The sequence below is a fragment of the Canis lupus genome, chromosome 21, assembly GCF_048164855.1.
Source record: "Canis lupus baileyi chromosome 21, mCanLup2.hap1, whole genome shotgun sequence".
Classification (NCBI taxonomy): Eukaryota; Metazoa; Chordata; class Mammalia; order Carnivora; family Canidae; genus Canis; species Canis lupus.
Window position 1 is genome coordinate 11,291,671 of NC_132858.1, and position 14,185 is coordinate 11,305,855.

The following is a 14,185-nucleotide window of genomic DNA, read 5'->3' on the forward strand; positions in this document are numbered from 1 at the left end:
GAGGCAGAGGAGCTGCTGTGACCCTTTGTGATGCCTGAGAGGTGGACTCTGGTCCCTCGCAGCTTGTGGGCTGTGCAGCTTGCGGGCAGGACCTCTGGGATGAAGGGGGGCTGTCCCAGACCCTCGCAGGCCATGCACCCCCCTCTCCGTGCAGGAGCCCTGGCCACCTGTTGTTAATCTAGCCCTGGTAATCCATTCTGTTCTGTGTCAGCAGTTCAAAAGGGCACTGTTAGTATTTTTTGCCGACTTCAATTAATGTGAGATTTCAGAGGCCCCTCTGATCACATTTCATCTGTCACAAGTCAGGAACAAAACAGACAGGTTCCAGTTGAGAGGAGGAAGGAGAAGGAGTTTATTGCAAACACCAACCAAACAGACAGTTTGGGCTGTGCCCAGCAAAGGGTGCTCCGGAGTGCCCGGTTGCTCCCGCTCGCCGTTTGGCCCCATGCCTAGGCCCTAGGTCCCCTTCTCGCCAAGATTCCTCCCCTCCCAAAGAAGATGTAAGTGCAATAACTTACTTTAAAAAGGCAAGAAACGATTCTTTTAATATTTTGCTATAATGTAGTTACATGGTGGTATAGGCAGTAAAACTTTATGGAACTGACCTCATTTTTTTATACATTTTTCTGAAATTTTAACGTATTTTTAATATATATTTTTAATATTCCACCCCAGGCCGTTAAGCTAAAGGAAAAGTTGCGTTTATACAGGGTTAAAATATCTTACAATGAGAACAGTCATTGTTGGCTGAGGTTCACGTTCCTTGTAGTGCTCAGCTCTCTTTTCAACCACTGCACATCCAAACAGATTATTAGGCACTGAAAGCTGTCCTTCAAAATCAGTAGTATAAAGGCCTAGCTCTATGTGTGTAAGTGTGTGTGTGGGGGGGGTGGGGGGTGAGGGGAGGGCGAGATCAGGCCACGTGTGGTTCGCCTGAATGCCTTTCCTCCTTCCAGCATCCTCGGCGAAGGGGGGCTGTTGTGACTTTGCAAGTAGGGTTCTCGTTGTCTTCTCATTTTTCTCTTTCAGGGGCGTGGATTATTATCCTGGGGGCCAGTCTGCCAACCATCCTCCCCCAGCTAGTCTTGTTTGCCTTTCCCCTGACACACCGGGGAGACCAGGGGCCCAGAGCGTCCTGTGAGATGGTCTCCCCTCAACCAGGCCCCGGAGACAGAGCGGCCACCTGGGGATGGTACTCAGTAGCTTTCATGGAAAAGCTCCTCTTGGCTGCCCCGCCAGAAAGAGGGTGGGGGGTGGGGTGGCGCTGGAGCTGGGCCCCATGTGGCTACTGCAGTGGATGCTGGGGACCCACCTCGTGATTTTTGTCCCCATCCCCTTGCAGCGTCTCTGAACCGACCGGGCCACCGTGCTTCTTGGAGCTGGAGGCACGGTGGTGAGAGCCAAGAATCAAGTATAGTCGAAAGGATTCAAGAAAGGTTACAGAGCCCCTGTCCCCTCAGGTGCCTTTGGAGACGTGGGGACAAGCCTCTCTGTGGCCCCCAGAGCCCTCTCCTCCCATGCCCTGGGAGCACTGAGGGCAGCTGAGGGCGGTAGCAGCACCTTGGGGTCAGGCCCTGGCCGCGCGGCCTAGTTCGCAGCCGGGGTCAAGGCTCTCCCGGGTCGAGGAGGCTGCCCTTGGGTGGCTGGCTCCCTCAGGCTCGCACCTCCGTCTCGGTGCAGATCTGGGGCGAGTAGCCCAAGGGAAGCCTCACCTCTTGTAGCTTATCTGCTTAGCACTGAGCCACGGGCCTACCTGGTTCCCCTCCCTGCCCGCCTTCCTGAGACCTCGCTCCCCAGGAAGCCAGCTGGCCCTGGAGGGGCCCCCACAGCCTGTGGGGTGCTCCGGGGACGCCTCTTGCCATCCCGGGCCTGGGCCTAGCCACCCACCTGGAAGGAACCCGAGGGAAGGCTGAGGAGAGGGAGGACCTCGAGCGGAGAGCTGAGATGCTGCGTGAGGCCCCACCACCTGTGCGCCCCACTCCTCGGGTGGTCCTCCCCGCTCCGGCCTCCCCGGGCGGGCACCTGCTCATCTTCATTGTGAAGGGATCCTATTAAGTACAGGGTCTCCAAGTCCCTCCCACCCCTAGGTTCAAGGATTCTCAGAGGACTGGGCAGGCCCTGGGGGGCTGGGGCAGGCAGTTCCCCGTGGGGGGTGATCCAGCACGGTTCATGCCGACATTTGAATCATAAATACCTGGCTGTGTGGTGGGCCACAGGGCTTCCCTCTGTTAGAGGCTTTTTTGTCGAAATTTATCCGACTTGGGTCTAGCCCAGCCAGAAAGCAGTCAGACAGGGGAACTGAGCACCCAGGGTCCTTTCCAGAAGAATCCGCCTAGAGCCTGCTCTCTCGGTCCCCTCCTCCTCCGGGGCTCTCCTGGGGTCTCCACCTCACTGTGCTGACCCCCCCCCCGGGTGAACACAACGTATGGTGAGGGTTCCTCCCCTGTCCTTGCCAGCCACCAGCGCCCTGAAGGGGAAGACTGGGAACTATTCCCAGCCTTAAATGCTTCTCTCTTCCCCTTCCTAGATTTGGGGAGCCTGAGTTATTTCAGTGAACCTCAGAACTGGAAGAGGCTTCCTAAGCACCCTTCCAAGATCCTCAGATATAGGGAACATTTAAAAACCAACATTTAACTCCATGTCCAAGATGCTTTTCACTTCTAGAAGATCGATGTTAGAGCTACGGTTCACAGAGGGGTCGGACTCTGACCAAGGGCGCCCAAAGCCAGATCCTTCCCCAGTCCTGCCTCCAGGGCACATGAGAACGCGAGGCAGAGGCGAGGACTGGGATTCCTCCTAAACCTTGAGCGTCCCACCCTCCACCCAAGCCAACGGGCTGTCCTGAGTGCAGGCCCCCAAGGCTGCTGGCCTCCGCCCTCTTCCCCGGACAGGATCAAGGGAGAAGGTAGGGAAGGGGGAGGACTTCTCCCCAGCGGCTGCCTGGAGGGGCCTCTCGGCCTCTGAAGGCTTCCCCAGAGGGCACGTACTTGTGCCACAGGCTTAGGTGGATCTGGTGCCAAAACTCAAGCCTCACATCTCAGATGGGACAGATGTGCAGTTCCACCCCGGAAGGAGGCCCCTTCCTGCAGGCAGGGAAACTGCTTCTGGACGGCATCCTGCCCCGTGTCCCCACCTGGAACAGGGCGAGTGACCAGGGGTGTGTAGCCCAAGAGCCCTTCTCGAGGCTGGAGGGGGAGCTGAGCTTTGGGATTCCCTAGGGAAGGAGTGCAAGAGCAGGCTGTCTCTGGCCTTGCCTGGGAGATCAGGAGCCCGCACCCACCGAGGAAGGCTCTGGGCAGATCTGGTGCCGCTCCTGGGATGGCTGACGAGGGACAGGCAGTCTGAGGCAGTGTAAGGGCCGAGGGGCCAAGAGTGGGCCCCCCTCTGTCAGCAAATTCTGCACGCTGCTCTTGCCCCCTCTGCCAACACGACTTCAGGCCCCGCTTGTGTGTTCCGACGTGTTTACGTCCTTCCACACCAGGACACTGCTCAGCAGCCCTGGCAAGTGACCAGAGTGGATGGGGGACGGGACAAGCGTCTCCAGGTCCTCCTCCAGGGGCCTGGCTGGCTGGAGAACAAAGCTGCCCAGACCTGCCTGCTGTAACAGGCATCCTGCTGGTTGTGGGGTGTCGGGCGGTCAGGAGAGTGGAAGTGTGTGCCTGAGCCCCTGTCCCTTCCCAGACACCTCCCTGAAGTTCTTCCTCTCTCTCGAAGCTTCTCTTCTCCCAACACTGTGGTTACAGTGGGCGGTGTGTCCTCCCCTTGCGGCGTTTGCCAAGATGCAGAATCTCGGGGTGCAAGGGAGCTCAAACATGCCCCCTCGGGGACTGTCCGCTCTCCTAGGTGCCAGCATCGCTGGGTGACAGCAGGATTCTTCAGCTCCAGCTCCTGTCCTTTCTGTCCATCCCTCCAGGTGGGTTGGGCACAGGCACGGTGGGTGAGGCTGGGCAGGTGTCTTGGGTCCAGGAGGTTGGATTCTGGGGGGCTTTTAGGAGGACGAAAGGGGGTGGGAGGGGTAGGAGGCCAACTCTGCAGGACTCTGAAGAACAGGTCACTGGCCTGGTGACCAGGGGACCACACAGCAGAGGGAAGGACGGACGTGGCTGCACGTGGCCGCTGCTGGGCCTGGGTGGGGATCGATCCTTGCCTCGACCCTCAAGCCGGGCGGGGCGGAGGAGCAGCAGTGGGGAGAGGGGGTCTTCAGCTTATAATGGATGCAAAGCTGTAAACCTCGGCCACCTGGCCTCCTCCACCGCCTTGGGCCGGGAGCAGGGGCCTCGGCCTCAGTACCGGGGAGGGCGGGACCGGCTGTCCCCTCCCTCCCAGCGGCCGGCGGGGCCTCACACTTGGGGTGGCTGAAAGTGCTGAGGGCCAGGCCCCTGGCCCAGGCCAGGTTCCTAAGAGGAGAGTCCGACGGGAGGCTGGGGGCCTGGAAAGCGTGGGCGTGGCCGGTGCCCCGAGGTGGGGGAGGGCGTGGGGATGGGCCGGGGGCTGCCCTGTCATGTGGCCCAGGAGATGGCCGCACTGTGCTCCTTGGCCTTCATGCGGAGGGCCGCGATGCTCGACGTCTTGCGGTCCGGCTCCCCGTTGAGCTCGTAGCCGTTGAGGCCGGGGCTGAGGCCCGCTGCTCCAAACAGGCCTCCCATGTGCGTCTGGCCCACGTGGCCGCCCGCCCCGGAGACGCTCAGGAAGTCGGTGACGCCGCCGGCCCCCGAGCCAGGGGGGTGGGTGTGAGGGGACATGCAGGCGGGCACCGGGTCACAGGGCACCACGCAGGCTGGCACCGGCGAGGCAGCCCCGTTGTTGCCGATCCAGGACGGGTTCTGAATCTGCAGAGAGCGAAGGGAGAGCTGTCACAGGCTGGCGGGGGTGGGGCGCAGAGGGGGGCGCTCACCCCGGATGACCTCGCCCCGCTCACCAGCCCCTCATCATGACGGAGGGAGTCCTTCTGGACTGTTCACCTGGGAGCATCTCAAAATCTTCGTGGCCGTCCAGACCTGGGACGGTTGGGGTTCTAGGCTTTGGCTCCTCTGTTCCCAGATGTTAGAATTTCTGTTTTCAGGACTGAACTCCAAACTCCATCAAGGGTCCGGCAGCTGAGGGCAGGCCCGCCCCAGCCAGCTGGCTTCCGAATTTCAGGTGCGGGGGGCAGACTCTGTCTCCCCCTCCATGGCCCCCTTAACGTCAGCAGCTGTGTCTTACTGACCTGTGGCTCCCCACTGGGCCTGGGGCATCCCAGGTACCTGAGAAATGGGAACCGACCCGAACTCAGAGAGTTCTGGGCTTGTGGGTGGAGGCGTGGAGGGGGCAGGGCTGGGCCGTGGGGCCTGATCTCCCAGCTGTGAGACCCAGTGGCCGAGGTTCCAAGGCCTGTGTGCCTGAGGCTTCAGAACTTATTCAGAATGGAAGGGGCTCACGGGCCACCTCAGGAGGCCGTGAGCCGAGTGCCCGTGAGTGGGTGGATGGAGCCAGCCTGGATATCCACAGGCCTGTGCGTGTGTGTGTGTGTGTGTGTGTGTGTGAGAGAGAGAGAGAGAGAGGGAGGGAGGGAGATGCTTAGGCAGCAGGTGGGGGTGGACTGGAGGCACACCTGAGGCGGGCAGGACCTCTCAGCCGTGATTACTGGTGGTGCTCAAGCAGCTCCTGCTGGCCTGCTCCCCCCTCCCCACCCAGAGTTTGTAGTCCACTCAGGGAAGGCATTTGGAGGCCCAATGAGGCGGGAACTCTGCCCCCAGTTCCCACAGGGCATTGTCACCACGGGTTGGCCTGGCCACCTTTTTCCCAGTTGGGGTGCTGGGGAATCAGAGGCCTTTCCCTTTCCCTCCATCAAGAGGCCAGCATGTATGTATGATAGGTGGTGCTGCAGGCGGGAGGTATGAGCGCACCCTGTGTTGGTCCTCTGCCCCCCTCCCTCCTCTCGGGCAGCAGAGATTCAGACCCAGGAGCCAGGCTGGAGGCCCATCCTCTGGAGCCAGAAGAAAGATGAAAATATGCAGCAGGAGCTGAGGACCAGGTGTGTGTGCGTGTGTGTGTGCATGAGCGTGACACCCCACATTCCTCAGCCTCACCCCAGGCCTGACCCCTGCCCCTGCCCCATGAATCCTGGCAGGGGGTGGGACAGAGCTGGTCTGAGTGGGGCGCCCAGGAGCCGCGGGACAGCAGGGCCCTGGGGCAGTGGGTCTAAAGGAAGCAGGGAGGCCTGTGCGGCTGGCTGAGTGCTGGGCGCAGCCGGGCTTGCAGCTGAAGGCTGATGCCACGCTGCCACTGCCCCCGAGAGGCCTGAGCAGACGGAACGGTCACCTCTGCCAAGCAGGTTGTGGGTGTGAGGAGCTGACTTAGCTAGAAAGACATCTCTGCAAGTGCCCCGGGTATCGGCCGCTCCTCACACTACTTCTCATCCCCACTGAAGACCCCAATGCCACTAGAATGTGGACAGGCTGACAGGACGGGACACGGTCGCCTTTTCAGAAAGCTGAGAGCCGCAGAGCGACCTTTATCCAGCTGTCTGGTCCCTAAAGTACTCCTGCGTTGTCTAATTTCGGCCTTTTGACCACCTCACGAAAGAGCTGGGTGGGTATTGTATCGTGTTCAGTTTTCCAGGGAAGAAACCGAGGCTCAGAGGGTGCGTGGCTGGCCTGCAGTGAGAAAGGGCCGGAGGCCAGCCCGTCGGGGACCCAGACCTCCATGGCCACTACAGCCTTGCCCTGTGCCCCCCAGCTTTCCAGACTTTGCTTTCCTAGGAGACACTCCAAATGGCTCCTGAGGCCCCGGTCTTCATCCAGCCTGGGTTCTGAGGCCCACAGCAAAAGTGGTAAAAATGGCAGAGGAGAAAGCCACCCTCTCTGTCCCAGCATGTCCCTCCTGAAGCTCAGCCAAGCCTGGGCCAACACTTAGGCTAGGTAGAAACGGTCCCAGCACCCCACCTTCTGGTACGAACATGTGCACACCTGTTCCAGGCTTGGAGAGTCCCATCTCGGGGTGAGGGGTGGGGGGCTAGGCCCAGAGGTGCCCATTCCCAGGGCCTGGGGGCTGGCGGCGGCAGCTGGGGCAGGGCCTCACCTGGGCATAGTTCTCCGCTCGGGTGAGGAGGGGCAGCTCGTAGGCCGTGGAGAAGTGGGTCCGAACCTGCTGCATCTGCCCGAAACGTTCCCTCTTCCTCCACTTGGCCCTCCGGTTCTGGAACCAGACCTGCAAGACAAAGCAGTCGTCACAGGGGTCGGCAGCACATGTCACTTCCTGGAGCCCCCTGCTCTTCACCGCGCGGGCTGGGCCGTGGGGCTGCAGAAAGGGTCCACCTCAGCCTTGAGCCTCCAGCCTCGCAATTCGGAATCATCAGTGCAGAGTCTGGAAGGCAGCTCACCCCCAACTAACCACAGTGGGACCCTGGGCCAGACTTCACCTTTCCAGGCTTCAGAATACGGAGCAGGCGAGTGTCACACCCACACAACATGACGCTGGCCATCCTAGCAGTCACCTAACCGACCCCGGAACAGTGTGGCCCAACCTGCCTCGGGCTGCAGACTCCCAAGGGGAACCTGAGGGGAACCTGAGAAAAGCTGTTATGGCTCCTCTGGAAAGTCATTTTCTGGATATTCATGCATACGTGTGCGTGCACACACACACACACACACACACACCTGCTATCATCTTCCACAAGCTCCCTGGGGGGCCAGTCCATTGGCCCAGAATAAGAATTCCTACCTGCCTGAGTCCTCTCTGCAGCCTTGGTGTTGGCAAGCCTCCCCCCTCAAGCCCCCTGTGCTAAAGGTCCCGTGGGGAACAGGGGTTTAGCCGAGCAGCAGAGGACCTCAGGGATGACTTTGTGGAGGGGGCTGGGCCGGGCCTGACTGCAGAAATAGCAGGGCCCACTCAGGAGACCCCAGGAGGCCGCGCTGCCCTGCTGGTGGGTGGTGGGAGAGGAAGAATGATGGACGCAGAGGTCAGATTGTGGAGGGCCTTGATGCCCGGGTGAGGGGCTTGCCCTTGGTGTGCTCGGTAGGGGTGGCCACAGCGAGATCTGGCCTGACTGAGGAGGAGTGAAGACCCACCTGTCCCTGAGCAGGGACAGATGTGGCGTTGCCTTAACTGGGGACCTGGGAGGGGGACGGTGGTCCCTGATCCAGGCGTATGAGCTGTGGTCTTTGATGGGGAGTGGGGGTCATTGGGTCCTTTCCCTGTGCAAGAACATTTCCGGCAGGTGAGAACTTTCCCGAGCTTTGTGGGCAAGAGCTGGACTTGGGGCCTGCCACCCCTGCCCATGATTTGGGATCTGGGGTGTGAGAAGGGAAGGGATCAGCTTCCAGACCAGAAGTGGCTTCAGGCTGAGTCAAGGGCAGGCCTCAGATCCCCAGATGGGGGCTTCTATCAGCTGGAAGTGCACCTGCTGGTGGACTCAGGTGCAAGCGGGCCCACCCCAAAGGCTCCCCGCCAGCAGCCTTGCCTAGAGCACGGAGCATCCTCAGAAGAGGGAGAAGGAGCTGGCTCCGCCTGGTCTGGCTTCTGCTGTGCTGGGCAGCAGAGCCCCGTCCTAGCTCCCGCATGGCCGCTGGCCTCAGTTTCTGTATCTGGGAAATGGGGCCAATATCTGTAAGGGGGTCCTCACAGGGGTGGTGCCTCACAGAGCAGCAGGTGAGAGGTAAGAAATGCTGTCCGAGAGCTTTTAAGAGGACTTCACACTTGTTTATAGCTCCTGACCTTTCTTGCTGTCTTTTGCTAAAAGACATCAAAGCTGGGGTGTGTGTGTCTCGTGTTAGTGTGGGGAGGGTGGGGGTGGGGAGAGCGTGGGGCGGCACCTCAGTTTCCCTCCCTAGTCCCGGCGGTACATGTGTGCGGGCACAAGTGTCACGTGCGCACACCCACACACGCGCGCGTGCGCACACACACACAGAAGCTGGCATGGCTTTGAGAGTCATTGCGCCTCCCCGTCTTGAGTCGGGCGCAGGAGGAGCACTCGGCCCCTGCTCCAGAGCCTGCCGGCCCGTCCCCTCCAGGGGCTCCTGGGGTCGGGCCCCCGGCTGCCTGCCGAGAGCCAAGGGCGGATCGGGTCTCCTCTCTGTGCCGCTGAAACGGGATCCCCCTTTATCAGTGGCCTGGAATGGGGGGCAGGGGGCAGGATGAGAGAATGAATCAGAGGAGCTTGTTTTCATTTCATGTTTAATTTCCTGCAGGCTTAGCTCCGTCTTTCCGCTCCTTCCTCAGCCTCCCAGGGTTTGCTGGGGGGGACGCCAGGGGGAGGGGTGAAGCCCACGGGAGGCATCAAGATATATGGCTCCGGTCTTTCTCCGGGGGGGTAGGGGGGTGTGGAGAGAGGGTGAGGAAAAGTCGCAGTGGCCGCCAGTGTGGGGAGTTTGCAGGGAGCCCCATCGGGGGGAGGGCAGAGCGGCAGGTGGAGGGGTGACCTTGGAGGTGTCACTCAGGCTCTGGACAGGCTGGGGGCGGGGGGGGGATGTTCAGCAGTCCCGAAGTGGGAGGAAGGGCAGAGTGGGGGGAGATGGAATGTGGGGGAGCGGCGGTGGGGGTGCTGGGTTATCTGGGCGGACAGTGGCGGGGGAGGGCCGCAGAGATAGCGCTGTCTTTGGGATGGGAGTGGAGGAGGGTTAAAGACCCAGAGAGATGGGGAGGTGGGGGTCAGCAGAAGTGCCCAACCCCTCCTCCTGAGCCTGCAGCCCTGGGCCCTGCTCCCTGCGCAGGCCTGGAGCTCTCCTGCCCCGGGGCCTGAGCTTCGTTAGCCCCGTTAGCCCCGTGGCTCTGCGGCCTCCTGGGGCATCAGCCCATCCACCGCGTGGCGGCCGGGCATCCTCAGGCCCCTCTGAGCTCACGCTGGAGGCTCGGGGGTCAGGCGCGGCCGTCCTTCCATCCCTGGGCCCTGGAGCCTGGCGCTCTGAGAGCTGCCCACAGATGCTCTGTGCCTCGGGGCTCTGCGGCCCCAGCCTGGCTCCACGGGACACCCTTAAGGGGGAGAGGGGACCACGAGGTCCAGCCTTCCCGTCTGCATGTCGCGCCCCAGGACCACCCCGCTCCCGGCCCACCCTGGCCTGGGCCTGCTCAGCACAGGCCTCTCCCCAAGGAACCAACCGTCTTGGCGGGGGCCTCAGTAACCGCAGCCCATCTGGGGCCAGGGCGGGGTGGCCCAGGGCGGGGAGGCCTCTGTCTTATTGTCTTCAGACACCAGCTGCGGAGATTGGAATCCCAGACAGCAGAGAGAGAGGCCCCTGCAGCCCCTGGAGCAGGGCCAAACCCCGAGCTTCTTCCCAGGAAAGGTCCATCTTGGAGCCGCCCACCCCCTCCCTGTCCCCACCGCCACTCTACGCCAGGCACCTGGCTTCCCACCAGCTGAGCACGGGCCCCGAACAAACTCGGCAGAGGCAGGCAGGGGGTTCCACCATCACTCCCCCCAAACCTCAGGGCACTGCCAGGCTCGATCCAGAGGTCTGACGCACATGGAGATCCCACCCACCCTGCTGCCTTTATACAAAGAAAAGTCTCAGAACAATATGGCCCATGTTCTGGCACAGCAAACTAAAGAAAAGAAACACCGTGCAGGAACTCAAGAGTCCTGGATTCTAGTCTCAGCACCTCCACGGAGTCACCGTTCTTGAGTTACCTGGCCACAGGTGATCACGTCCCACCTGTGGGCTTCTTCCTCCTTGCCATCAAATGAGAAGACCCAATGATCCTTTCCAGCACTAACACTCTATACTCTCATGATCCTCCCCTTGGATGATAAGAGAGGCGACATGTCAGCATCTCCCTTTCTGCCTTGGCTGCCGGGAAGCTCGGGGTTGAAATTCGTGCTCAGTGGCAACGATGATTCTTAGCCTAGACGTCTGAGGTAATAACCTTCCTATTTCATGACACTGTTCTTGTTTTCAGATGCAACTAAGTCTTTAATCGTAGCTGCCTCAATGCCTTTATGGAAGTTGGCATAAATGGGTATGTGTGCATGCACGCAGAGGGGACACTCTGCTTTGGCTGTGTGATGGCACCTCAGAAATGTTTTATATGACTGTTGTTTCCATGCTTTGTACTAGAAGAGCCATCCTTCTCTTGATACTAAGTAAATTCTACTCCTGGGCACTCCCATCCCCTTGTAAGGAACACACACTGTGCAGAGGATGTGCAGAGGTCTATCCCACGCCAACCCGGAGCCTACAGGAATGTCCCACAACTGGCCTCCCCCTTCTTCACCGTCTCCTTCGGTTCCTCCCAATTCACAGGCTGGGCTGAGGCCAGGTTCTGGGGTTCCTGTCCAGACTCTGAGGCACATGAGGTCACATGGTGGCTTATCCTGATGCAAGTAACAGAGTTGGTGTGTGGAAGCTTCTGGAATGACAGTTGAGCCTCAGATGCTCTGCCTTTCTTCCCCAACCACTCAGCAGGCACTGGACAGGACTAAGAAGGGGGTAGCCCGACCCCAGGAACTTGTGGCTGGCTAAACAAGCCGACTTCGGTTCGCTTTGGGTAGTACCTGCAGTTTCTGGATGGCCACGTATGTATGGTTATTGCTGGTCCTTTTCTGCATGATCCATTTTGAAAGAAAACGGCTCTGGACTATGTTACAGTTGCTCTGCCTTGTTACAGAGAACATGGTTGAGACTGAGGAGCCTTTTACTGATGCCCTTCGGGACGCTCTGCTGAAGGTTCTCTAGTGAACTGAGGCAGCAGGGGGCGCCCTTGGGGCCTGCGGATAACGGAAGGCTCTGTCCTGGCACCGAACCCACTTCTGAGCTGAGGCCAGCCCAGCTGAGATGTGTTGCTTTAGAAAAAAAAAAAAAAAAAAAAAAAAAACCAACAACTGCTCTTTGCTCTCAAGCTGTTGACTTACCCAGCCTCCTGGAGGGGAAAAGCTGCTATCTGAAAACACTTTATTTGCCATTTCTAACATGCTCTTGGTTGGAAAAGTAGACTGAGCATGGCATTTATTTATGTGAAGCTGAAGCCCGAGCTTTAAAGCATGGGTTTGTCTCCCGAGTTTTGGGTTCTCAGAGGTCTTTGCTTCCTTTCTGGTTCTTTTCTTGCTGTAGCTTCATGCGAGGACACACCTCTCTGGACAAAGGAGGTCCACCAATCTACAGATATTTATCTTTTGCCCTTGTTACTCTGAATTCAGCCTTCTCTAATTGGTAGGGATACAGTGATGAACAATCAGACAGTACTTGTCCTCAAGCAGCTCACATTGTAGTGAGAGGAGACAAACACAATTTAAGCCAGTCATAAATTCTATAAAGAAGACAAAACAGGACAGTGTGGTAGAAGGTGACCTGATTTGCTTGTGTTGTATCGTGTTGGTTTGAGATGAGTTGGGTTGTGTTAGGTTGAATGTGTTGGCTTGGGTTATGTTGTGTTGGGTTGGGTTCTGTTGGGTTGTGTTGAGCTGTGTTGGGTTGGGTTGACTGCATTGTTTGGGTTGTGTTGTGTTGGGTTCTGTTGGATTGTATTGAACCACGTCAGGCTGGGTTGACTGTGGTGTTTGGGTTGTGTTGTGTTGGGTGTTTCGATGGCTGGATGGTGGTAGGGGGCTACTGGTTTAGCTATGATGGTGGAGGAGGAGGCAGCCATCCTGGGCAAAATGAAGAGCTGGGTTGTTCTCTGCTTCTGCCCATTGGACTGCAGTGGATGTCTTTAGGTTTATCCTGCTTCCTTCCTAAGAGATAGGCTTTTGAGGGCATAGATGAGTTATCTTCTCCTCTGTGAAAGGGCCTGAACACCCATACCACAGAGAGCCCAGAAATACACTAATAGGCTTCCTGCACCTCCCCCGGGGCCCTCCTTCTTCTGTCCCTGCTCCTGCCAGAGCAAGAGGCCTGGTATTCAGGCGGATAAAAGCAGACTTGCTCTGGTTGGAGCAGGGACTGGGGTAAAGAAAGCCCTGGTGCAGTTGAGGGATGGTCAGGTGGTCCCAGCTTTGGCCACCGGCCCGATGGCAGGCCCTCACCTCTCCCACCACCACCCCCGGGCGCCGTCACTGACCTGCACGCGGGCCTCGGTGAGGTCTGTCCTCATGGCCAGCTGCTCCCGGGCGTACACGTCGGGGTAGTGGGTCTTCTGGAAGACCTTCTCCAGCTCCTCCAGCTGGTAGCTGGTGAAAGTCGTTCGGTTCCTCCGCTTCTTGCCCTTGTTGCTCTCAGAGTCGGCCTTCTCCAGCGGGCTGGGGAGGTCGGCGCTGGCCCGGTCCTGGGGCCCCTTCACTCCAGCCTCCTTCACACTGAGGTAGCTGCTGTCCATCCCCACGGTGTCAGAGTCGGGCGGCAACTCTGGCTCACCCAGGGAGCTCTCTTTGGCTGGGGGTGAGGAGGAGGGAAGAAATGAGGTCAGAAACCAGTGGCTGAACTGAGCAAGAGAGAAGGGCCCTCCCTCAGCCAGTCCCCTCTCAGCGTCCCACTGGATTCGAGGTCAGGAGGCCCGGGTTCTAATCCCGGCTTGCTCCGCATCACTTGCCATCAGGGAAATACAAATCAAAACCACAATGAGATACCACCTCACACCAGTGAGAATGGGGAAAATTAACAAGGCAGGAAACCACAAATGTTGGAGAGGATGTGGAGAAAGGGGAACCCTCTTACACTGTTGGTGGGAATGTGAACTGGTGCAGCCACTCTGGAAGACTGTGTGGAGGTTCCTCAAAGGGTTAACAGTAGAACTGCCCTACGACCCAGCAATTGCACTGCTGGGCATTTACCCCAAAGATACAGATGCAATGAAACACCGGGACACCTGCACCCCGATGTTTCTAGCAGCAATGTCCACAATAGCCAAACTGTGGAAGGAGCCTCGGTGTCCATCGAAAGATGAATGGATGAAGAAGATGTGGCCTATATATACAATGGAATATTCCTCAGCCATTAGAAACGACAAATACCCACCATTTACTTCGACGTGGGTGGAACTGGAGGGTATCATGCTGAGTGAAGTAAGTCAATCTGAGAAGAACAAACATTATACGGTCTTGTTCATTTGGGGAATATAAAAAATAGTGAAAGGGAATAAAGGGGAAAGGAGAGAAAATGAGTGGGGAATATCAGAGAGGGAGACAGAACATGAGAGACTCCTAACTCTGGGAAACGAACAAGGGGTGGTGGAGGGGAGGTGGGCGGGGGGATGGGGTGACTGGGCGACGGGCACTGAGGGGGGCACTTGACGGGATGAGCACTGGGTGTTATGCTATAGGTTGGCAAATCGAACTCCA

The 14,185-nt window shown here is 58.7% G+C and overlaps 1 protein-coding gene across 1 annotated transcript in view; it reads right to left on the minus strand.

The window, feature by feature from the left end:
* Positions 1 to 328: 328 nt before the first annotated feature.
* Positions 329 to 14,185, minus strand: part of ALX4 (ALX homeobox 4) — a 45,520-nt gene continuing 31,663 nt past the window's right edge. The window contains exons 2-4 of the mRNA XM_072790512.1: positions 12,970 to 13,280; positions 7,060 to 7,188; positions 329 to 4,829 (exon numbers count right to left, since the gene is read on the minus strand). Of these exons, the coding sequence (XP_072646613.1) occupies positions 4,500 to 4,829; positions 7,060 to 7,188; positions 12,970 to 13,280 (770 nt within the window). The 3' untranslated portion in view covers positions 329 to 4,499. The remainder of the gene's footprint in view (positions 4,830 to 7,059; positions 7,189 to 12,969; positions 13,281 to 14,185) is intronic.